The sequence below is a fragment of the Buteo buteo genome, chromosome 9 (genome assembly GCF_964188355.1).
Source record: "Buteo buteo chromosome 9, bButBut1.hap1.1, whole genome shotgun sequence".
In the NCBI taxonomy this organism is placed as follows: Eukaryota; Metazoa; Chordata; class Aves; order Accipitriformes; family Accipitridae; genus Buteo; species Buteo buteo.
In genome coordinates this window covers 45,182,991-45,206,637 of record NC_134179.1, presented here as the reverse complement: position 1 = coordinate 45,206,637, position 23,647 = coordinate 45,182,991, and the positions used below count along the sequence as shown (strand labels likewise).

General features: G+C 58.0%; 2 protein-coding genes across 3 annotated transcripts; both read right to left on the bottom strand.

The window, feature by feature from the left end:
• Window positions 1–93: 93 nt before the first annotated feature.
• TCAP (titin-cap) lies at window positions 94–1,543 on the bottom strand. Its single transcript, XM_075036500.1, has 2 exons — window positions 1,360–1,543; window positions 94–769 (listed from the first exon to the last, which is right to left on the bottom strand). The coding sequence occupies exons 1-2, from the start codon at window positions 1,506–1,508 to the stop codon at window positions 514–516; spliced, it is 405 nt and encodes a 134-aa protein (XP_074892601.1). The 5' UTR covers window positions 1,509–1,543; the 3' UTR covers window positions 94–513.
• A 142-nt stretch (window positions 1,544–1,685) lies between these two features.
• STARD3 (StAR related lipid transfer domain containing 3) lies at window positions 1,686–23,497 on the bottom strand. 2 transcript variants are annotated; one of them, XM_075036493.1, is made up of 15 exons: window positions 23,418–23,497; window positions 17,219–17,498; window positions 14,198–14,275; window positions 13,829–13,906; window positions 13,685–13,738; window positions 13,465–13,582; window positions 12,258–12,356; window positions 11,429–11,484; window positions 10,490–10,582; window positions 9,009–9,071; window positions 7,901–7,996; window positions 7,384–7,463; window positions 6,877–6,981; window positions 5,455–5,548; window positions 1,686–3,577 (listed from the first exon to the last, which is right to left on the bottom strand). In XM_075036493.1, the coding sequence occupies exons 2-15, from the start codon at window positions 17,432–17,434 to the stop codon at window positions 3,473–3,475; spliced, it is 1,335 nt and encodes a 444-aa protein (XP_074892594.1). In that variant the 5' UTR covers window positions 17,435–17,498; window positions 23,418–23,497; the 3' UTR covers window positions 1,686–3,472. The 2 variants fall into 2 exon arrangements, with proteins under 2 accessions (XP_074892594.1, XP_074892595.1); XM_075036494.1 differs by lacking the exon at window positions 23,418–23,497 and adding an exon at window positions 20,340–20,420.
• Window positions 23,498–23,647: the final 150 nt, after the last annotated feature.

Below are 23,647 nucleotides of genomic sequence, written 5' to 3'. Positions count from 1 at the left end.
TCCCTCTCCTGCTAAATCTTGCCCCCCTCCCCACACTGCCTCATGGGGGTCTCAAAACCCCCTCCCTGTCCCCCCAAAACGACGCCACTGGGCCAGACTGGGCATTTTATTGCCGTACAAAGACCACCGTTTGTACAACTCCACAGAGTGCCCCGCCGCAGCCCCCCCACTTCTCCACAGCCCCCCCAGGGCCCCGTTTGGCCCCAGGCGGGTTTCAGCGCTTCCCATCCTTGCACCCCCTTCTCTTTGCCAGGGAAACGGAGTCGCGCTCGGAGCTGCCGGGAGCCCCCCGAACCGTGGGCGCCCCGTCCCCGCCGGCTTCCACGACGCCCGCTGCGGAGTGGGGTCCCAGGCGAGTGGGAGCCCACCCCCACTTGCCCCCACCCTCCGGTGCTGCCTCTTCGGGGCGGCTGAGCGGACCCAGGCGTCTGGGTCTCCCCGCCGCCCCCCAGCATCAGCCTCCTGCCCACCCCCCCCTCCCCAATTCCCCCCCCCCCGTCCCCACCGACACCCTCAACCCCGCTGGGCCTCGTGGGAGAGGGAGCGGGAGAGGGTGCGGGGGACCCCCGCCTTGGCACCGCGGAGGTCCGGGGGGGCGAAAAGGGGTAGGGGCAAGGTGCGGGCGTAGGGCAGGAGGTGCTGGGTCAGGGGCTGCCCCAGGCATCCGAACCGCAGCAGCCCCCAGGGCGAGCGCTGCTCCAGCACCCGCATCTCCCCGCGATGCTCCACCGTCTCCCGGCGCTGCTCGTCCACCTCCCGCCGGCACCACCTGGGCATGGGGGGCTCGTGGGGGCAGGAGCTGGGCTCCAGCACCCCACGGGGACCCCCCCGTGTCCTGTTCTGCCCTGCTGCGGCCACCCCACTCTGCGGGGACCCCTGGAGACACCCACGTCCCACACTACCCCATGGGGACCACCCACCTCCCTCGGAGGTGCCCATGACCCCCCACGGCCTCATCAACCCCATGGAGACCCTTGGAGACCCTTCAGGACCTGCACAGCCCCACGGAGACCCCCCCCACCCCATGGGGTCCCCTGGAGACTCCCACATCCCTCCTGGCCCCACGTGGATGCCCAGCCTCCCTCAGCCCCATGAAGACCCCCGTCTCCCCACAGGAACCCCCGAGAACCTCCCAGTTTGCCTTGGACACCCACCCCACCTCCCTGGAACTCCCATGACCCCACAGAGACCCCCTGCAGCCCCCCTCCCCCCCATTCCCCATGGAGACACTTGGAGCCCCCCCCCATAGCCCCAAGACCCTATAGAAACCCCCCAGCCCTTGGGGACCCTCAATCACCCAGTGCCCCCGCTATAGCCCAAGGACCCTTGCCCACCCTCCGCAGCAGCGGTGCCCCTCACCCATCCTCAGGCCGGGTGCTGAGCTCCAGGTCCAGCCATTCGGCACTGAACGTCTCGCGACGTCCCACGTCCTCCTCCCGCACACGACAGCCCAGGCGGGCACCCGAAAGCAGCCCCCCGCTGCGTACCACCGTACTCGGCACCAGCATGTTGCCGCTGCCCCCCCACCTACCCACCCGTCCCGCTTATATGGCCCCGCCGAGGCTATTTTGGGATGTGTTGCTGGCACCGCGGGGACCGGAGGGTGCCAAGGGCCCCCTCGGGGCAAGCCGGGGAGACGGGGGTGGGGGGGTGGCACTGGAGACACGTGTGTCACCCCGTGTGTGTGTCCGGCCACGCTCAGCCCCATGTGCCCACTGGCCATTTGCCACCCTACGGTGGCAGCCCAGACCCCAATCTGGATGTGGGACAGATCCTGCCGGCAACGTGATGGCGCAGGCAGGACCCCCTGGCCCCGGTCCAGGGCACGTCTGGCCTTTCCTTGTCCTCCGCGGCGCTGGCACCGGCTCCTGGGACCAAGCGAACACAACGGACCCCGGAGGCGTTAACGGCTTTGCGGGTCCCCGGTGCCAACACGGTGGCCGCGCTACCCTGTGCCACCCGGCCCACGGCAGCCGTGGTCCTGCCGCTGTCCTCAAAGGGCCACTGGGGTCCCATCGCAGTGTGTCCCCCCCCGGGGACAGGCCGTGCCGGGTGAGCAGGCAGGGGGGTGCTGGCCATAAGGCCCCCCCAAGGCTGGGCTATTTGTAGGGGCAACAGATGGGGGCCGCGAACAGACGGGTGCTCGCCGGGTGCCAGCAGCCGGGGTTCACGTGGTTACGGCCGCTGCCCCGGCAGACACGGGTCTCCAGCCCCTTCCAGCCACGGTGGTCCCGCTCCAGGGGATGTTCGGGGAAACCTTTGCCGGGGGTGACCGGGGCAGATGCAGATGCTCCACGCTGATGGCCAGGAGCTGCCGGTGCCAGCACGGGATGGGCGACAGTGATGCCCACAGCCAGTGGCCAAAGGAGCCCGGAGTACCCGTTCTTTCAGTGTGGGGGGGCTTCGGGCTGGCCCCAGCCCCGCGACTGCTCACAATCCGGCTGGGCCAGCGTTCCTCTTCGCTTTTATTCGCTCGGGTTACAAAGGGCACGTGGAAGACAAGGAGCTGCAAACAGTGGAAGGCTTTTAATTCTGACAGGTGCCGGCCAGAGGCGTCACCCCTCACAGGCATGGGGGGCCAGTGTGGGGGGGCAGAAAGCCCAGGGGGGCCTGGCGTGGGTGCTCCCCCCTCCCCGCAGCGCTGCCGGCATCTGCCCCCGCGTGCGGGCGGCTTCGCGCTGTTTCCATTTATAGCGCAGAACACGGCACCGGCGCTCACAGGTAGAAAGAAGGCGCAGTCGCCCCCGCACCCCCCCCCTCCTCCCACCCCCTGCACCCCCCGAAAAGGATAAAAGTCTCCGCTTAAGGCAAATCACATTCTGCCTCCACCTGGAGCTGCAGGTTGTGGGGGGAGGGATGAGCTCAGCCAAGCCCCAGGGGGAAACTTGGGGAGCCCGAAGCACCAGGGAACAGCCCCGGAGGGGTCCCCTGCACGGACCCCCCATCCCCTCCTGCAGATAGCCAGGTGGGGGGCACAGCCCCCGGGGGGAACAATGGCCGTGAGGTGGGCACAAGCTGCGCCTTTGCCCCCACATGCAGAGGGGCAGAGCCCGGCCCGGGGCTTCGGCTGGACAGACGGTGAAGGGACGGACCCGTGTCCTCACCGTAACGTGGCCTTCTCCTCTGGCCCCTCTTTCTCATCGAACTGGGGCAGACGTACAGGAGTCTGGGGGTCACAGATGAGCCCCCAACACCTGTGTGAGGGGACGGGGGGAGGTCAGACCCAGAGGAGGGCAGGGCAGGGGTTTGGCACACAAAAGTCAGTGGTTTCAGGGCCCTGGTTAAGGGGAACCGTGGTGGCAGAAGGAGCTGAGCAAGCCCCGGCCTCATCTCAGCGCTGTTAGTATGGGACATCCTCCCTGGGGGGGGGTCACGGTGAGGGCCTGGGGGCCGCAGGGTCCTCTCCCGGCTGTCCCCTGGCTGCAGAGGAGAGAGGGCAGAGGAATGTCTGGCAAGGGCATGTCCCCGCTGCTCACGGCTTGCCGGAAAGCTCGCTGACCCGCTGGCGGAGGTGGAAGGCGAACTCAAACATGGTGGCGGCCAGGCTCTGGTGGATCAGGTAACGGGGCAGGCGACCCTGTGGGGAAAGCAGAAGAGCACGGAGCCGTGAGTCAAGGCAGCACGGAGGAGGCATCACTGGGTTCAGGGCTCGGGGCTGGCCCCCATCCTGACCCAGCGGTGTCAGCCAGGGTTGAGGGATGCACGAGCACCGCAGCGGGGAGCTGCCGCTTTCAAGGAGCTTGCTCCGGGGGAGGAATTGAAACACGTTTTGATTTCTCTAAAAAGCCCTGCACGACTCAACCCCAACCGCCTCGGCCTGTGTTCTATTATGTGAGATGCATTAAAAAAAAAAATAATCTTTGCTTCTGCGGGGGAAGGGAGCTGAGGCAGGGCTGGGAGCAGCGCCGGGGGCTTGTGCAGGGTCCCAGGGCAGAGAAGGGGTCCCAGGTGAGGGCAGCTCAGGCAGGGATGGCTTGCCAACTGTCCTGGGGGGTCAGGTAGGCACAGGAGGTCCCCCCCGCTTAGACTGGGGTGTTTCAGGAGGCAGAGACTTTTCCCTGGAGCAGATTTTCACTGCGACATGGGGGCAGGAGATTGTGAGACTGTTGGTCCAGGGGCCATTTCAGACACCTCCCTGAAACAAGCTCCGGGGCGAAGCTCCGTCACAGACAAACACACACACGTGTGTAATTCTCACCCTTCGTCGCAGGAAGGGATGAGCCATGTACTATAAATACTTCTTCAGGGCCAAAGGAAATAACAAGGCAGCACAGAAGAAGGGTCTGGGCACTAGCAGAGCCCTTCAGGAAGATGGTGGAAGCAGTTGACAGGCGGGTTATTAATAGCTCGGCCGCTACGGCATTTCTTCCAGCAGCGGAGGCAGGCAGTGGGCGAGCGCTCTCCGGCCCGGGAAGCACAAGGAACATCTTTCCTTTCTGAGCCCCATCTTGCACAACCAAGTGGGTTCGTTATCCCTCCCAACCCGCTCATTACAGAGGGGCGGAAGAGGCATCGGAGCCAGATCCGTGAAGGAAAACATCTCCAGCGCAAAGGGGCACGAAGCCACGCTCTGCTCTGCCCCTGCTTTTGCTGCCCAGGCAAGCGCTTCTGCAAATCCTTTCCAAAGCATTTCAGAAGGCAGGCAGGAGCTGATCTACTTTGTGGGGAGGGAGGGACGTGGGAGGGGAGGGGGCCGCGCAGCTTTGCAGCAGAGCGCTGATGAATGGAGCCTTTGTGCTCACTGCTGCAGCGCCGTTACCACGTCAACCTTCAGCGGAGGAAGAAAACGGGCCAGCTCCGCTCCCCCCATCCGCCCGACCCCGGCTCCCTTCGTGCACTGCCTTTTGTCTGGGCCACCAGCAAGGACTCGACACGCAGCTCTGTAAATAGCTCCAGATCTGGGTCATCTCATACGGCCAAAGCGCCTTTCCCCAGGTGCGGACACAGTCCCACGCACTCCAGGGGTGGCCGTGCTTGTACCAGGGCGTCTGAGAGCAGGGCACGCAGGGGCGAGTGGATCGCCCCTTCAGCGGGTTCCTGGGAACAGCCAGCAGCCAGACAACACTTCACACGCCCCACTATTTTCGGTTCTCAAAGAGGATAAAATCTCCTCCTCTCCCCCAGTCCTGCACACAGAGATGTGAAACTCCTAAGCAAGATCTCTGCCAGGTAAGGAAAAGCTTCCCCACCTCGCACTGGGGCAACTTCAGGGGGAACGAGGGTGATTTTCAGGCAGCGTTTAACCTCCACCTGCAAAACTCAAGTCCCTTTAGGGCAGCCTTTGATAATGAGCCGCTTCCAGAAGCAGCCAGTGGGACTGCAGCCGCTGGAGCAGAGAGCAGGTCCTCAGCACGCAGCCTGCGCTACACAGGGGATGCCGGAGCCTGCTGGTGAGCCCTGCTGGGGACAGGATACGGCCACAGCGCTTGTGCATCAGTAAAGAACTGGCTTTACCTTCAGGTCCGTGTTGAGAATCCAGATGAACGTGCAGACCCTGGGGTTGCTGGGACATTTCAGTACGATGAATCCTCCGGGCCCGTTCTCACCCCTGTGGGGAACCAAGAGCACACAGTCAGAGCCAGGGCCGGATGAAAAGCCGTTCGCTAACGCTCTGGGGTGCACCGCACTGATCCTGCGCTAGCTCCTGCAGCAGCAGCCACCCCCTCTGCCTGGCAGCGAGGACTAGAGCCCAGCGGGGTAAGAGCAGATGCGCAGAGTGCCCGGGAAGGTATCTGCTTTGGCTGCAAGGCACACGAGCAAGCACGGCAAGGCAGGTTTCCCACAGGTGCCTTGGCAGCGGTGGTGCCAGGGCTGCCGCAGGGCTGCCGGCTGAGAAGCAGCCTCTGCCTCTGGACCATGCCAGCCCAGCCGACACCGGCTCTTCACCGCGGGGAGGTTTCCGAGGCACAACTCTGTGGAAATGGGTGCAAACAAGAGGTCTCAGGAAAGCCAAGCGGCCAGGGAAACCCTGCGCAGTCAGGACAGGCTTGGCGCGGGGAGCCTTGTCACCACAGCCCCCAGATCCTTCTTCGCACCATCTGATCCGTCTCAGAGACGAGAGCTGTGCTCACACACAGAGCCCAAATACAGATTTCCCTTCCCTGTTCAGGAACACACTATTTTTGCTGCATACATTTGTAAAAAGATTTTTCTAGGCCCTGAAGTCCCCAGCTCTTAAATAGACTGAGGCAGCTATAACGGCTCTGAGTTAAATGTCAATTACTGTAACCAGATTATTAGGAAAAACAAAGTCAGTGCGCGAAGTGGCACAGCTGGGCCCCAGGCACTGGAGCAGACAGTAACAAGGAGTCCTTGTTTGATGAGACTAACCCCGCCGAGATCTATCACCAGCCAGGCGAAGCTGTCCCTTCGGAAGGGGAGAGGCCAAAGACCTGCCGACACTTTGGGAGCCAGTCCATCCTGACGCAGCTTTTTTCACCCACGGGGCCATCTCTCAATGTCCACAGCCTTTAAAGTCAGTAAGTGACTGGCTTACAAGAAGCAAAAGGCATCCGAGAGGCTCAAAGCGAGCCACAGTCAGCTGTTTACTGCCCCTCAGAAATGGCAGCTGGCCCTGTTTGGGAATTAACTGTTACATAAACAGGATGCAGACTGGGTTGGGGTTTGTGCTGTTACTGGTCAGCACCTCCACTCCCCTGAGCTGGGAAACACCCGAGCAACACTGAACAGCACAGAGAGTTTCTTTAACAAAGGAAGAAGAACAAGGGAAGCAAGGTTTAGTTCCACAAATAGATTAGCTTCCTGCAAATGCTGCCAGAAAGACAGCAGGGTTTTCATTTAAGTGGCTCTTTGCCCTAAGCTTAAGCAAAGCGTGTGTGTCAGATACCAGCTAAAAAAATAGAACCTGCCTCTTACCTGACATACTTGGAGAGCGGAGGCTTCAGGCTGTGCGTGGTCGACATCCCTGAGGAAATGTACCTGTCTCTTCTTCTCTCGATCCGGCGCACGTTCACAAAATCCCTAAGCAAAAAAAGGGCGCTGACTGCTTTAAAATGTGCATGGGACTTTGAAGGAGCAGATCCTGCTCTCCGGACTGCTGGGAAAGGCTGTGGCAGAGGTATGTCAACATACAGACAAAGCACAGCACAGTACTTATCAGGGAGACCGACTGACTGACTGAGACAGCTTTTGAGTTCCGAGACTCCTGCCAGAAAGGTCTGGAGGAGACTTCAGGGGCTTCTTGCCTTTGGGAGCATTACCCGCACAGCCAGCCAGCCCTGCCTCATTGACACTGGGAGCTCCCAGCCAGTGAAGAGGGGCAGAGCTGGGGCAGAATGCTCTCACTACAGTCCAATGCTTCTCTCCGCATTTTAGGAGGGTGTTTAGGGGCTCAGTACAAAACAGACAGTGGAATAAACTGACCTTGGGGAAACAACACCGCCTGCAGCCCCAGCTGCCACGTCGTACGAGACGATCGTGTTGTCTTCAACCCGCTGCAAGATCTGGGGGGGGGGGGGAGGTGGGTAGGGAAAGAAGAGACATTTCTTCAGACTGGCAGTGTGTGCACAGGTTTGTCTCCTGCTCTGAGACCGGTCCCTCTGCTTTTCCAGGGGGACACAGGCATTGCCTCCAGATCCCTGCCACACCAACAGCACAAAACGCCCAAACCCTACCAAGCAAAAGCAGGCTTGGCTCAGCCGCTGGCCCATCTCCCTGCCCACCTCATGGGCTTTTGGATGGGCACATGCATGCAGCTGGCTACCGCAGAGCATTCGGATCGTACGGATGAGCAGTGGAGATTTAACGCCTCAGTGACTCGGATCCAGCTAAGCTCCAGTAGGGCCTGGGCACCGCCGACAGCCGGTGTTGGACTGGGAAGCTCCAACTCTCCGCTCCAAGGAGCTCCTGTGATTAAGCCATCTTTGTCCGGCACGCTTACCTGGCAAGCTGCCACTGTTCTGTTCCACAGGATCATCTTCTCGGGCTGGAGAATAACCTCCTGGTAAACTGTTTCAGCAGAGCACTGCAGGAAAGCCTGAGGACAGAGCCAGAGCAGTTAGCCAGTCCCCTGCTCCACCTTGGTAAGATTATTTTTAAGAAACACAGGGCAGATCACAAAGAACAAGTGGGATAATACAGGAGGGGAGCAGCGAGGCAGGCTTGGCTCAAGCGCACGCAAAGCCAAGGCTGTCACCCCTCTGCCACAGTGCTCTCATTCCCAGGGGCCTGAAGGGCACACACAGAGTTGGAGAGGACAGAGCAAGTGTCTGTCTGTAACATGGCGAGACAGACGGACCTTGGGGCTGACTCAGGCTGGCTCCTCTCCCACCCTCACCCCACTTTATCAGCAGTTCTGCTGTGCGCGCGATTGCTTTGGGAAGTTGCTGAAAAGCTATTCTGAGCTTCGGCAAAGGCAACATTCGTTTCTCCACATCCCCGTGGGACAGGGGATCTTTGGAGGCAAATGGTTAATGCAGTAAAGTGGGACCATCCAGCTTTTTCTCGCAAATACAGAGCTGCTCCATTGGCAGCTCCTGCCAGCAAGGCAACATATGCACTGGAACAAAGAAAAGCCACCGCAGCACCAATGCTTCATTAAAGCGTGGTTTACAGCCAAGCCACTCCAGCGAGAGGGCACAGAGCAAGGCACTTCCGAGCAGCTCTTCTCAATGCCAGGCAGCAGCAGACGCACACTCAGCCCTGGTCTTGCTGGCAATTAGTTCCAATTAGCCTCCTTGGTCAGATTAGTCCTAGATGCTGGGGTTGGAAGCGAGTCTTGCAGTCACCTGCTCCCACTTCTACCAGCAGAGACTGGGGCCCAGCATATTTGCTGGGGAGTTTGTCTGCCAGCCAAGGGGCTTTCCTGGAGAGATTCCCTAGAGCGTGCAGTGCAGTTCATCTGTCTCAAGCAAAGAGTGTGCTTTGCAGCCTGACCTGTCCTGCCAGGGCCAGAAGAGACCATGAAAGCTGAGCCGTGGCTCCCAGCAGAGCAGTTGCTCTTCGCCTGTACCACACAGACTAAGGAAGCGATCCAGGAAGGTTCTTACCTTTAAAATAAAGGTCTTGCCATGGAAAGGTATTTCAAAAGTGTAAACAACATCACCAAAGTCCTGTGCAAGACATAAGAAAGTTACATTTACGTTAGCAAAATAAATCGCTTCTATCTGGTTAAAGTCTGCAAACGCTGTGGCTGCAGGAGTCATCCTGCCCTGTGTGTCATTCTGAAGGACCCTCTCCAGCGCTCAACCGTCCCCCCACAAAAGGCAGCGACCCCAGCATGGGAACTGCACTGAGCACGTTTCAGATGCACATGCACAAATTTCCATAAACAAAACAATATCCAGAGTGGCAGCAGTGATGAGACAGAAAAAGAATCCGCCCCATGCCAGCCTGCAAACTCCACGTCAAGGTCAAATTCTCTTTGTAGCAAGCTACCAACACCAGGGTAAGAGAAAGGGGTTAGTTTGCCAACACTGCTGTTGTTACCTACATCTGAGAAGAGACTCCCTGGAGGGGTTAGGGATGGACAGATGATAACCTTTCATCATTAGCCCTGTGTTAAACTCTGATTAGTCTATTTAAATCCATCCCCCTTTGGATAAAGAAAACAATCTGCCCAGCTAGTTTGGCATCAGACAATGGATCACTTGACAGGGGAATTTTAAACACCAGATGAGACTGCAGTTTGCAGGACTCTCACCCCAATCACGTTGCGAGCCCACAAGCAGAAAGCAAGGTTGGTTTTAGCGGGCAGAGACACTGCCCCTTTCTCTCCACCCTTTGGAGAGAGAAAAGGAGCTCTAGGTACTCAGAAAACTCTACCATAGCTCAGCGAATGAACCAGGGCGGCGAGGAAAGAGGCAGGGCAGGGCCCGCTTTGCTTTGTGCGCCTCCATGCTGCCTGAAGCAAGAGGTGCGACTTGCAGACCCCTTCGGCAAAGCCACATCCCCGATTTATACTCCAGCACCCACAAGGTCCCTGTCCTGGGGAAGGTGTGACACAAACAGCTTTGGGGCATGAGGAGCAGTCTGTGCCCCACACTCCCCTGCTCCCACGTGGACCAAAGCTGGCCAGAAAGGCCAGAACTCAGCTTGGCTTGGTCTCCCCAGGGTGCTCAAAGGCACCTTGCTGTGGAGCAAGGGCATAAGCTGCAGCAATGGGGCCCTCCAGCACCGCTGCAGGGCCAGCATGCCTCCACTCCTCCCCACGCCAGCGGCTGTGGCTCCTCATCCCGACGCCTACCAAAGGTGAGCTGTCCGCCCCTGCCCGCCTGCTGTCTAGAGGGAGGAGTGATGGGCTCTCTCCTGTCAAACAGGAAGGCAATTAAACGTCTAATTAAATAAGAGGGGATTTTACATTTAACTGAACTGGAATAGATTCCTAATTCAATCAGGTAATTGTAACGCTTGTTAATTTTTCATGTCGCAAGGAGGTTTCAAAAGCCTCATTTGTCCTCCCGTTTTTGCTAAGCCATCCGTGCTTTCTGCCGGCAGTGCTGCCCGGCAGGTGGGGCGGGGGGACACTTGCATTGTTTTTCTCGAACTTCCAGTTCTCCTCCTGGGCGAGGATTTGGTCCACAACCTCCATTGCATCTTTGCCTTGTCGGACATACTCTTTCTCCTAGGAGAAAAGGGAGCATTTCATTAGCTGGGTTTGCAGAAAGCCTGAAGTGTGCATGCAAGGCTTGCTACCCCCCTCTCAGGGCTGGCAGAGGGAAAGGGGATATCTCCCATCACCACACTGCAGAAATCTCTTAATTTGGGTCACAGAGGCCTCATTTTGGAGCTCGAAGTCACGCTCCCCGCCCTGGCTTGTATCCACACACCAGCTGCGTCTACCAGTGAGTCTCCCGCCTTAACGTAAGGGTTTCCAGCAGGCAAAGGGCTATGGGATGCGCAGAGCTTCCTTCTGTGGAGGTGCCAGAACTGGGGCTGAATGGCAGCAGAACCACTTGGAAAAGAGCACAAAGCAGCCTGTGCCCAGCCAGGCTTCGGGGAGGTGAAGGACCGCCCTGCGAGCCACAGTTCAGTGGGGAGGATTGAGGCGATGCCCTTCTTGGTATGTGACCGTATAACCAGGGATGGAAGAGGGAAGGGGAGAGAGGGACAGGCAGGAGACAGAGCCAGAATCACATCCCTGCAGGATGCTGCAGGGAAGACTGCACAGCCCTGGGGAAGTGGGTTAATGGTGGGTGTTACCCTGAGGACCCCCCCATCCCACAGCGGCCACGATGCCACCGGTCCTGGGGTACGCGGGGAACAGCCTGGTGCCATGGGGCAGGCAGAGCTTCTCAGCCAAATGTCCCCAGAACAGGAGGCTGTGAAATGAGGGACAGCAGTCTTGTGCGCTCTACAGATACAGCACCCTGATGGGGCCACAGGATTGTTAGAGGCTCCCACAGCCCTGGATCAGCCTGAAGCCGACGGGCAGGGATAGCCAGCCTCAGGCCACGCTGCCTCTGTTTACCTGAGCTGTCAATGCCTTCCTCCCTGCACCTTCCTCGTCCGACTCGTTGTCTGACCCTAGCGGGAGCAAGCACACAGTGAACACCCAGTTGATGAAGACCCCACTTGCACAATCTCCCTCGGACAGACAGCATCCGATCCCCGTGCCCTATCCGATGGGAAGGGCTGTCAGCGGGGACAACCCCGACACAGCCCAGACCCTGCCTTCCCGAATGCCTCTGCGCCGCAGCTGGCTGGCAGGCATTGCTCTGTTCTCCGGAAGGCTGAGCACGAACCGGGTGTCAGCTACACTGAGACAACTGATCCGGCTGACGTCTCCTCGCTCCCGAGCAGGGGAGGTCTCTGGAGCCGGCACGAGGCGGTGTCACAGGGCAGTGGCGTGCTGCCAGCTCTTATCCTCACCTGTTTGTGGCAACTCGCCCCCGTGCCCTCTTCCTGAGGGCAGCGCTTTTCAAGTACTTTAGCTGCAGCTAAGAGCATTTAAACCCAAGACCACAAAAAGCTCCAGTTTCCCACAGAGCTGAAGCCAGGTGCGTGGGGCTGAGTGCGACTCCGCTCTGCAGATGGCACAGAGACAGCATGGCCGTGCCTCCCCTGCCCAGGCACGGGCGCAGTGTGAGGAGAGAGGAGCCCGTTTTGCAGTGTCAGTTCTTGGAGGCCCTGCCACCCGCCACTGCCAAGGGCTGGGATAACGAGACAGAGCTCAGGGAGGAGGCAATCATGGAGGTGAGGAGACCCAGGAGGAATGCCGTGAGGGGAACAAGCTTGGGAAACGAGGCGGTCCGGCTGCCAGCGAGGTGATGGCATAAGGGGAGGAGAGCACCTCTTACCTGCGAAGGACTCTGGCGGGGAGTAGAACTGCCCCTCAGAAAGGGCTCCAGGGTAGAGCAGGGGGCCGCGAGAGGCTGCAGCCTGGGCTGCCAGGTACCCTGCGAACCAAAGCACAAGGTTTTACCCACACGGCATCCAGCACTTCAACACCAAGGGGTCCTGGGGCCCCCACCACATCCACTCCTACTCAAACACCCTCCCAGCCACTTTCTTCCAGATACGGCTGGTCTTTTCACACTGACACCAGCCAGCCCACAAGCTTTTCAGCTCCTATTGCCTCATCTTTTCTTTGAGACATTTTATCTGCATGGAGATCAATGGGCCCTTCTGCCTGTCAAATCCAAAGGCGATTAAGCATCTAATTAAATAAGAGCTTCCCCTGGAAGCAATTTGGAACCTGAGCCTAATCCAATAGAGGCATTAAACACTTGATCATTTTTCATCTTAAAGCCTCCTTGCAAGACCCAAACATCCTCTGGTGTTTTGCAGTCAGTCAGTGCATTTCTGATCGAGCCCCGCTTGACAAATACTCCTTCGTTTACGTGCCATTTCCCCATCCTCTTTCGTCAGTTAAGCCTGGGAAAGCGACAAACTCCTTTTGCTGCTTTAGGGGTGGGCAGCCGTGCCAGTCCAGGCTGAGCACCCTCTCCCTAGAAGGGCCCGTGGAAGTTAAAGGTGTCTGGCACTTCAGGGTAGTTTGTAAAGCATTAGGTCAGACTCGATCTCCATTTAGTCTGACCTCAGCAACCAGATTTCACACACTGTAACTCAAGCCCCGCCCCTGTATTGTGTCTGCAACTGAAGCAATCCTCTCTGAAAGGTCTCCAGCCCAGATCCGAAGACAGATATCCAGAGACGGAGAGTCCAACAGTCCGCCTGGCATTTGTCCCATTGTTTCAAAACATTTTCTCCAATGTGGAGGTGAGCTCTGTTTCCAACACGTCTGGCTTCAGGATCCAGACATTGGGGAATTTGGCACATTTTTCTCCACTCAATTAAAAGATGCTTTTTATAATCTGGTATTTTCTTCCCCTGAAGGGACTTATATACCATAACAGAATTGAGTCAGGCACTTAGCGTCACAGCCAGCCTGGAGATCACTTCTCCATAAATGTCATATCTGTCAAGGTGCTGCCAAAGCAGCAGAAACCCCAGGCCTGGTAGCCTCATCTGCCAACTCCTACCAGAGAGGAGCAAAATACTCACATCGTTCCTCTTCTGCTTCCTGAGTTAGGACTTTAAAATCCAGGAACCAAGTCTCTAGCCAAGCAATGACAAACGAGACGATAGGAAGTAAATAGCCGAATGCCCCTTTGGTCAGAAGCTGCACAGAAGAAAGCAGAAACCACAGGGAGTTTACACAAATGGGAAAACAGCAGCATCAGGTAATCATAAAGCAATCTCCTGTGAGCCCAAGGAAACCAACCTCAGAGAGGATGACCTTCACAATCAGGAAGGCACTGGATACCAATGTAGTGACCTGAAAAACAAATTTACGTATCTCAGATCCCTGCGAACTCTAGGCAAAGAGAGAAAACTAAAAACAGGAAAGCAAAAATTGCCTTCTTACCGCTATGACCCACCAGTGGCGCAGCTTTACGATTGCATAGGCCAGCAGCAACACAAAAAACCGAAAGAAAGCCAAGACCTTTAAAAACAAAAAGCCATCGACACTAGTCACTGCCCTTGTTCCTCTGCCAGGTGCTGGGAGGACACAGACATGGGCCAGCTCCCGAGGACCTGGCCACCTAGACAGATGGGGTCAAGGCTGCAACAGGATGGGCTGCGACCTGCCCAATTTCACTGACCCAGGTGAGGGGCAAGGCTGCAGGGAGACCCCATTCATCCCCGGCACACGGACCCTCCCTGCTCAGCCTTTGGCCGTACCACCCCCAGCTCCAAAGCTGTTTCCTCACCTGCAGCAGTCTGGGATACTCACAAATATATCAAAGAAAGAGGTCTTAAAATTGTACTCGATGATTTCATTCTCCAAGTTCTTCTGAATGCCCTCCTTGGTCTGAAGGGGAGACAGGAAACCAGAAAGCTATTGAGTGCACTGATAAGAAACTAATGGTAGAAAGAAGCCGGCCAAGCGATGACCGGAGGTTACCGCCAGGTCAGGTTATGCATCAGGCATACAAATGCCTGCCACACGCACAACACAGGCTCATCTGCCAACGCAGGACCACGGGAGGATACGACAGCCCATTTCACCCTCGGTTTCACACCGAGGAGCGCGAGTCGGGTAGCCAGAGCTGGAGCAGCACGTGGGTACATTAAACACTTCTATGTGGGAGCTTTCTAACACCGAAAAGCAGCTCCTTTGGCTTGGCACATCCAGTGCCACCAGATCACAACTCTCACAGCCTAACGCCCTTGGTCGAACAACACCTCCCACTTGTGCCCACTCCTTCGACGCGTGGCTTCAGGTGACAGACTTCAGCTGTACAGGAGAAGACGCGGAAGAGATGAAAAACCACAGGAAACTGGTTCTCTAGCACCTTCAGTAATGCGCTGAACAAAGCATCTCCCACAGCTGGACAACCAAAACATCTCCCCCATGAGGGCTCTCGGGGGTCACTCAGCAACCTGGGGGAAATTTAAGCTGCGATCCTCCTCGTTGTGCAAAGCACCGAGGGGTCCCCTCTCCTTTCCTCCAGGCCAGCTGGCTTCCCACGGCTCACAGCAGTGCTGAGCTGCCCTCCAGGAAATCTGACAGAGGAAGTCAACCAGCAGGTTCAAATGTACTGGCAAAGGGGAATAGGAAGGAAAGGAGGATGAGGGACGCACACAGACAGAGAGAGTCTGCAAGGAAATCCGAAAGAGGCAAAACCGTTTTCTGGGATATTGCACGGGAGCATGGAAAAAGCTCACAGAAGAGCTCTCTTGCCTCACCCTGAGACAATCTGTGCCTGACAGCCCTGGTACTTTTGACACCATAAATCCTGTTCTCGAGAGCCTGGAATCGCTGTTTATGAGGAAGCGGATGGCTCAGGTAACTGGAACAAATGCTTCACCTTTAGGCTATTGGTTTGAACGCAGCCCAGCTGGCCTGGAAGCTGGTATAGGCTGACAGCTGTTTGATGATCTGTGAGAAACAAGTTGGTGGATCTCAGGCCAGTTCTTGGCAGCCTGGTGTCCTGGCACCCTCTTGTCAGACAGTCCAAGGACAGAAGAGGCAGCCATCGGGAAGCAGTCCCTCTAGGTCAGGGCTGGTGCTTAATATTCAGGGAGAGGGGGCAAAGCAGTTCTGCTCTATTGCTTTATCTGATCTGTGGCTACAGGACTTGTGCCAGCCAGCTTTGCTGAGCTGCCACGGAAAGCCTCTTCCCCACACTGTGACTCTGCTATGAGATGGTGCAGGAGGAACGAGACACAGGGAAGGCTTTGGATTATGATTTCTGGGAGGTGTTTTCAGTTTAAATACAAGCCACTGCTGTGAACAAGGAAGAAGAACCGTCTGAGGCAACTCTCTGTCTCCGAGAGCAGCAAGCTCACAGAATTACAGTTTGCAGGCAACAGACATTTAACGAGGGCCAATTTGCTCAGCTTATCTTGCAGCGAAGGAAACCGTTTGATAAAAAAAGCATTAGTCATGATATAAAATCGTTGCTCTTCATAACTAGGCAAATAAGCTGTCCTAATAGCTTTAAATATGCAGCATCTCGGCTCAGGGCCCAAATATCAGCAGTTAGTCACTCATTAATGGCTACCTGCAAGACCTACGCTCAGAATCACCCTGGTGACTGCGCTGGCAGATTATTTCCCTGGGGCTGGATATTTTGATTTGTAGACAGCACCTCTACAGAGAGCCCAAAGAACAGGGACAAGAGCAGGAAGCTGGGGTCCAAGCCGGGTGTGCAGGACACCATCGGCATTGCTGGAATGCTGGCCGAGAGATGCTTTTTCCTAGGCGGGGGGAGCAGGGGTCTCTTCAGGCTCTTGACACGGCACAGCCAGCTGCAGCGGGTAGGGTGAGGGAGCTGCTGGCCGAGACAATCTGTTAAGTGCAGACACCCAGGAGATAAACAGGGCAGAGATAAGAGCCGCTAAGTGAGTGCAGGATCCAGTGCTGATAAATAAAGGCCAGACACCGGCAGGGCTGCATGCAGAAGCGCTGGGGGTCTATCTGTTCATCTTGCCTCTCTGCTCAGCTTGTTCCATGGGAGGACATGTAGTACCTGAAACCCACTGCCACCACGGCTGAAACCAGTTGGGACCAGTTCAGGAAAAATAAAAACAAAATACAGCCCAGGGAATAACTTCAACCTGATGGGACTGAGGTAAATAAACTGGATTTCTGTGGTCATTGCAACAGTTGACACACTGAGCAAACGCAGCAGCCTGCACAGGTGTGACAGCCGCTTCTGAAAGGACCAAAACCCTCACGTTCCCCTTTGCTAGTCCCGTGTGCGGTGGAGCAACATCTCCAGCTTTCAGAAGCTGAGATTAGTAGCAGTATGTTGGGACCAAAGCTCAAAGGCCCTTTTGTCTCTGCCCAACAGTTGGGTGGGTGAGAGGAGGGTCTGCACAGCCTACCCTGCTCCTCTGATGCTCTGAGAACAAGACGCTGCAGCAAAGCTGGCAGCTGCTTGGCAAACACAGGGAGCAGCTTCACTTAAGGCAAGGGGAGCAGGAGAGAAATTTGGCCAACTGCTCAACCTGGCGATTCGACGGGCCCCAGATCTTGTTACACTACAACATAGAGCGCTACATGCGACGGTGTTAATGACCCTGGACAGCCACAACAGAGCCCAGTTGCAGGAAATGAGCTGGACTTTAGTTTACACTAACTGTGCAGAGGTTTCTCAGCCAGCGCAAACCAGCAGAGTGCTGGGAAGAACAAACAAAGACTTGGCCCAAGACTTCTGAAACGGAGCAATTAATGCAGAGGGAACTGAACTGAAAAAGCACAACTTAAAAGGGCAAAGACTCCACGGATTTGCTTCCCCCAACTTACATTCAATTCGATTATCCACAACAAAGAGATGAAGAGCAGGTCGAAGGTGACGAAGAGGCAGAAGGTCCTCCTCACATCCGAGATGGCTTTCCTCTTCTCTGGAGAGAAGTAGCAATATGGGGAGAAGCCCTGACTCTGGGAGAACGAGGTGCTGATGGACGCTATGGCTGGGAGGCTTCGTTCCAGGTCGTGCTGCAGGTCTGTCGGCTTGCTCATCCTTGGCCCAAGTGACTTGGGTCCTATGTCAATCGGGGCAACATCTGCCAAGTCAGTGCGTCACCTGTGGGGAGACACGAAGGGGACCCTCAGGCCTTGAGTGTCTGGATACCCCTTCTCCTCTCTCCCTCTAAAGGCAAATATTCCTATTACCAAATCAGATCCTGGTTGTTTTATACAGTCCCAGAGGGAAAAGACTAATACTGGCTTTTGGGCTGTCAAGGAGCCTCCCTCTCTGAAGTGAAGACATCATGGGCTCACGCCAGGGCTGCCCCATCTCACCCTGGCACCCCACGTTCACCAGCACAGGCAGAGACCTTCCTTCCCTCTTGCTCACTGCAGGGAAGGAGGAATTGGCTGTGAAAGGCTCAGAGGTGCAGAGGGTCTGCAGAGTCACCAGCAAGTGTCACTGGGACCCAGAGGCAGCCACCCAGAACACGTTCGCAGCACGGCGAGCCAAGCTGGCAGCTACAGCCAGTGGCCAGAGCGGCAGATGGCAAACCCCGCAGAGATGCCGCGGCAGCAGGAAAAGGGGCCTCAAGGTGTTTCCGTGGAGGCCCGTGATCCAAAAGGGAGCTGTCCCTGGGATCCCGGAGCCACCTCAAGCTACAGCAGTCTCCTCTGCAGGGACGGATGCAAAGCTCCCAGGGGCTCAACATTTTGCAAAAGGCAAACCACAAAGCCTCAGGTGTCAGTGATCCCATCCTGCACGGCCAAGAGAGGAGCCTGCTCACTTCAGGAGTGGGACACCAGGTCTCATGCCCGACTCTGGCCAAGCGGAGCAGCAGGAAGGCAGCAGGGGAAAGCGCTGCTCTCTGTCCCAGCTGCAGTGGCTGGCAGTGCCGGGCACACAACCCCAGCGCGAGTGAGGTGTTGAGGTCTGAAGGCTGTTTTCAGGCAGCCCGTGCCAACCATTGTATTAAAATTTTTCCTCTCCGTCAGCAAGGCACAAGGAGGCCACTATGTTAATGGACCGCGCAACTAAGCACACGCTGGAGACAAACAAGGAAAGAGGATGCCAAAACAGGTCAGGCCAGGGATCTGTCAGTCCCCAGCCCTGCCACCTCCGAGTCACCCACAGCAAAGGCACAGCTACAAACTCCTCCTCTGCAAAATACTCCTGCTCAGGGACATTTTGCCTCCAAAAGAACAGATTCTTTGCGGCATTCGCTACTGCCCGAGCAGTTCTGCATCCTCCAGGATCTGAGTGAGCTTTGTTTGTCTATAACAGATCACACCTGCAACAACCAAGAGGCTGCAGCCACGCAACATCCGAGGAAAAATGCTCTGAGACAGCACCCAGACCTGCAGGAAAGGGCAATCCATGGGGCAGGCGAAGCCAGGGGTGCTGCTGAGCCCCACTGTAAGCTGGAGCAACTGCAAGAGCTGAGCACAGCCTGATTTTGGGCAATTTTGGGTCCCTGTGCCAGCAGCTTCTGTGTCCCAGCCCCCAGGGAGCACCGGGGCTGGAAAAGGAACAAAGCTGGACTCCTGTCAAGTCCCCGCTAGTCTCTCTCAGAGGCACTTCGGAAGGAGCTGGAAGACTTGTCACTTTGGATCAGCTGCAACGACCACGGCCCTTCGCTGCTCCGAGCGAGGGGCCCATCTCAAACTGAGAAAAGTTAAAGACATCTGTGAGCGCTAAATAATACATCACCTCATGCACGGGCTGCCTCCTCCTCTACGGCAGGGTGTCGCTGCCTCCTTCCCTCAAACACCACTTTGCACTTAGGCAGCCCCCCCCCCCCCTCCGCAACTTTCACAGCGCTTTAAAATCACCTTGCGAGACTTGCTGGCTCCACAGCCCCCAACACCAAGGCAGCGCTGGGGCTACTCTGCGGTGCCAGGGACACGGCAGAGCATGGGGAGACAGCAGAGCATGGCAGCAGGTGTGAGCCCTCATGCAGCTCAGCCAGCCTAAACCTACCTGTGATTAAAACCCAGCCGTCCCGGTGAGGTTTAACACTGCTTCAGAAGCACACCCATCCCAAACCAACCGGCAATAACCAACTTCTGGGGAAGAACCGGCGAAAAGGGCTTTACCTTTGGAGCACCATGGGACAGAGCAGGGTTTGGCAGAAATATTTTAAGCCCAGATGAGACCCCCCCGACTGGGACTGCTCCCTCAGGCAGGAGAAAGCTCAGAGCAGAAAGAGCAGGGGCTGGATCTGAGCATGTATAAATGTGCCTTTTTCTGGGTGACAGATAAATTATTGAGCGCCCCGGTGTTGTATTATGCATTCAGACATCCTCCGCAGCCTGCACTGCACCGGCTGCCGAGCTGCGAGCCACTTTCGGGGGCTCTTGAGCAGCGCAGCTCCGACAGCCGACACAACAGGCTGGGGAAGCATGAGTGGCACACGCTGCCCGGAGGGACACCCTGGGTGACAGTAACACAGTCCGAAGGGGCACCCGCACTGAGGATCCAAAGGGCTCTCAAGACTCTGAGGAAAGATTTTGTTTCTTTTTGCTGGTGAGACCTCCTGTTTTGAGGATGAAGTGGGAGGTGGTGAGAAGGGCTGCAGGGATGAGAGGCGACGCCACCATCGGCAGCAAGCCCGTGAATCCCAGCGGGAAGCAAACGTGGAGGAGAGGTGGCCGGTGAAATCCTGAGACAACATCAAGCACTAATACCCAGCGAGCGCTGCCACAGACGTCCACGCGGCAAAACACCAGCAGCCCAGCCCAGCGCCAACAGGACACTGGGCACCAAAACGGACCCAGGACCTGTGCCAAGGCACGTCCTGTCCCTGTGAAAGGCCAGAGCAGCCCCTGCAAAGCTCCAGTGTCAGCCCCTCTCCAGTGTCACCCCCTCCCCAGCGTCACCCCCTTCCACTCTCAGCTTTTAGATTCAAATCACAAGCTTCTCATTAGCACGCGTTTGCATGTTAATGACATGTCTTACAGTAAGAAGCCTTTCCATCTTGTGACATTGCTTCTCCTTTCCTCCTGCGCCCCCGACTTCCTATTAATGTGTCTTCTCCGCTCACATGACGACTTCAACAGCTAATTCTCATGTCACCTCTTCTGAGAGTTACAGCCTTTGCACCAAACACTGCGCCAGGAGAGAAAACACCTGGAGAGCGAGAGGGACCAAGCCTTTTAGAGACACCAACTGCGGGTGTTTCACCAGACACTAACACACTTCCGAGCTTCCTAGCAGGAAGAGATGCCTTTAAAACAAAAAAGGTTAATATTAAATTAGACACTAAACCTCACTCCAAAAAAACCCATGAAGTGATCCAACATCTTCAGCAAACCACTGGACAGGCCCTGTCACATTTGCGATCAGGTCCCCACAGGGCCGAGGCTGTTTGGTTTTCGAGCACCCCCACACGCTGCTGTGATCCCGCAGCAGGGGCACGGTGTGAGCTCCACAGTGAGCTGTGCTCGCTCCAATTTGTAGCTTTCCCTAAAGCACCTTCCAGGGTTAATCTGAGCCCGTGTCTATGTTCGGAAAGGTCACCCTGCCGGGCACGTTACATGCTGGCACCCACCAGTGCCAGTGCCACAAGTGACAGCGACCAGAGGCAGCAGACTGACAGGCAACGGCCATGGTAAAGCAGAATGACAAGGAGGATCCGGGCTGTGGCTTCGGTCTGTCCATGAACAGCCACTTGTTCAAAAGGCCAGGAGCTGCTGCTGCCCAAGTTCAGCATCTGAGTGTGCACAAAATGCGGGCGCAGAGACCCCCCGGGGAGCTTGTCCCCTCCCTAGCATCGCGGGCAGGAACGGGGAAACTCAGAGGGCTGCGTGAACAATGCATTTCCCCAGAGCCAGCACGGCAGCCCGGCCACCGGCTGTTTTTGCTCACAATCCCTTTGCCCCCATCCTTCCCCTGTGAGCCCTGCCCTGGGGAGCCCGAAGAAGCAGGCTCCTGGCATGGCAACCCCTCAGTACCCAGTGTGCCGAGGGCAGGAGCAGCTCAGCCGCGCGCTTGCCGGGTCCTGGGGAGCAGGCAGCGCTCAGCCGTCGCTTCTCTGAGCTGCTCTCTTGCTCCTGCATGATGTGTCAGGGCCTGCAACCACCTCTGGAAGTGCCGTGGAACCCCGCAGCGTCCCACGTTTCCCCCCAACCCCGTGTGTTGGCTCAGTTGAGCCGCTGCCCACCAAGGGCCGAGCAGGCCCCAGGGCCAGGTCCTGCCTCTCCTCGCAGGCAAAGGCATCCCCACAGCTGGCCCACAGCTCCTCACAGCACAGCCAGGCCTGGTGCTGCCTACCCACAGCTGACCCCTCTCTACACCCACCTTGGAGCCGCAGGCCCCCCCAACCCACACCCCCACCCCGTGCATCTTCCTTGTTAGCGCTTTGCACCATCACGCTCATTTTTTTCAGAAGGCTTTGGTGGCAGCATCGTTGCCTGAACTCCCAGTTGGCACCAGCTGAGACTTGGGGACCAGCCCCTCTCCTGTCCCCGCCACCCCCCAGGGTGCCCTTGGTGGGTGCTGGCCCCCCACCCCGGCTCGAAAAGGCAGCAAGAGGCACAGCCTGCCTGAACATTCAAGAGGGATCCTGCCCCCAGGACCCCGCTGGCAGCATCTAGTGTCCCCCCATGCTGTGACTGAAACCCCAGCCACCTCTCGCCCCAGTCCCGCACAGCCACTGTCGGCTTTCGTGACGCAGAGCAGGACGTTAAACGCTCGGGATGGCGCAGGTTTACAGCCAGAGAGAGGCTTCGCGCTGCCGTTACCGCAGCAAGAGAAGGGTCTCTGAGGGCTGGGGGGGGGCAGCGATGGCCACCAGCCTTGCAGCGCCATGCTCCACGGACCCTTGTCCTTCCTCGTGCCTCAGCTCCATGCTCGGTCCCTCGTGGGAGGGGGATAAAGTTCGGGGTCTTTATGGAGACCCCGGACCCAAGGCGGTGAGGAGGTGTCCGTGATAACGGCACAAGCCAACCGCTAGCATGAACCTCTAAACCCAGAGCTGCCTGGCAGCCCCCCTAAGCCATCAAGGGATGCGAACGATGCCGTTTTCCGAGCGTCAGGATCACCACAGGATATTCCAGATGGAGCCATTCAGTTCAATGTTTGCCAAGGAACTGAAGGGAGAGCAGCGCTGGGACCCCCGACAGCCCCTCTGCCCCCCCCCGGTGAGCCCCTCCACAGTCCCGTCCTCGGGCAGGAGCCAGTTCCTCCTCCTCAGAAAAGCCGCAAGGTTTCCTGAGCCCACACCTGGAAAAGCACCCCGAGATCGGTGCCTGGAGAGGAGTGGCTTTATTACTGCCATTAGACAGGTGCAAAGATTTTAACTGCCCGTTATATCCGCTGCTGTCAGCTCCTAGTCGCTGTTCGTTCTCCGTTCAGAGCTGTCACCGCGGCCTGGAGGTCCCCGCTCACCCCCCAACACCCCCCCCCCCCCAGGTGCCCGGGCATGGAGCGGCTTTAAACGCCGGGGTGACAGCTGGGGTCTGCGTGAAGATGGCTTCGGGAAGATGCGACCGGGATCAGCCGCTGCTCCTGCCCCCGGGCCCGGGCCCGGGCAGGGAAGCCCCGCAGCCTCAGGGAGGGCTGCCGGGGAGAGCCGGTGCCCCGGTTCCCGCCGGTGAATCCGGGGGACAGAGGGCACGACGGGCATCCCCCGCCCACCTGCGGCTTCCCTGGGGAAGATGCCCTCGGGGGAGCCCGCACCACGGGACAACCGGGGTTCTCCGGGTCCAAAGCCTCCGGGGAGCCGGTAACGGGACTGAAGCCCGGAGCCGCGGTAACTGCCCCCCAGGACTGAACGCAGAACCCCCCAGGGACAGCGTGTGTGTGTGGTCGTCGTCGTCCCCCCAAGCCCGGCGGCCGCACTCCCGGGCCCGAGAACGGCACCAAGGCCCCGCCGGCCCTGTCTCCTCCGGGACCCCGCATCCCACCGGGGGCCGAGCAACCGGGGCCCGCCGCCCGCGCACAGCGCGGAACCGCCCGCCCCGGGGAGCGGGAATGGGTCACCCCCGAGGCCCCGGTCCCCGCCGTCCACTCCCCGGTCCCCGCCGCCCGCGGTACCTGCCGCCACCCGGTGCCGGTCCCCGCCGGAAGCAGACCCCGCCGCGAATTCGCTTCCGGCCCCGCGCGCAGCCCCGCCGCTACCTCTGACCCCGGAAATGAAACGCCAGAGCGAGGCTGCACCAACGAGGCGGCGGGGAGGGGGCGGAGGGGCCCAACACGGGGGGGGGGGGAGGGAGGAGGAGGGAGAGACCATTCCTCACCGGAGGGGAGGGGGGTTGGGGGTGCAA

Bases quoted from the DNA above. Each gene is read 5' to 3' on its own strand.
- TCAP (XM_075036500.1), bottom strand. From the start codon at position 1,508: ATGCTGGTGCCGAGTACGGTGGTACGCAGCGGGGGGCTGCTTTCGGGT. The intron at 770-1,359 runs GTGAGGGGCACC...CCCCATGCCCAG, and splicing joins AGCACCCGGCCTGAGGATGG to GTGGTGCCGGCGGGAGGTGG.
- STARD3 (XM_075036493.1), bottom strand. From the start codon at position 17,434: ATGAGCAAGCCGACAGACCTGCAGCACGACCTGGAACGAAGCCTCCCA. The intron at 12,357-13,464 runs GTGAGTATTTTG...TTTGGTTCGCAG, and splicing joins GGAAGCAGAAGAGGAACGAT to GGTACCTGGCAGCCCAGGCT. The intron at 10,583-11,428 runs GTAAACAGAGGC...CTTTTCTCCTAG, and splicing joins GGAAGGCATTGACAGCTCAG to GAGAAAGAGTATGTCCGACA.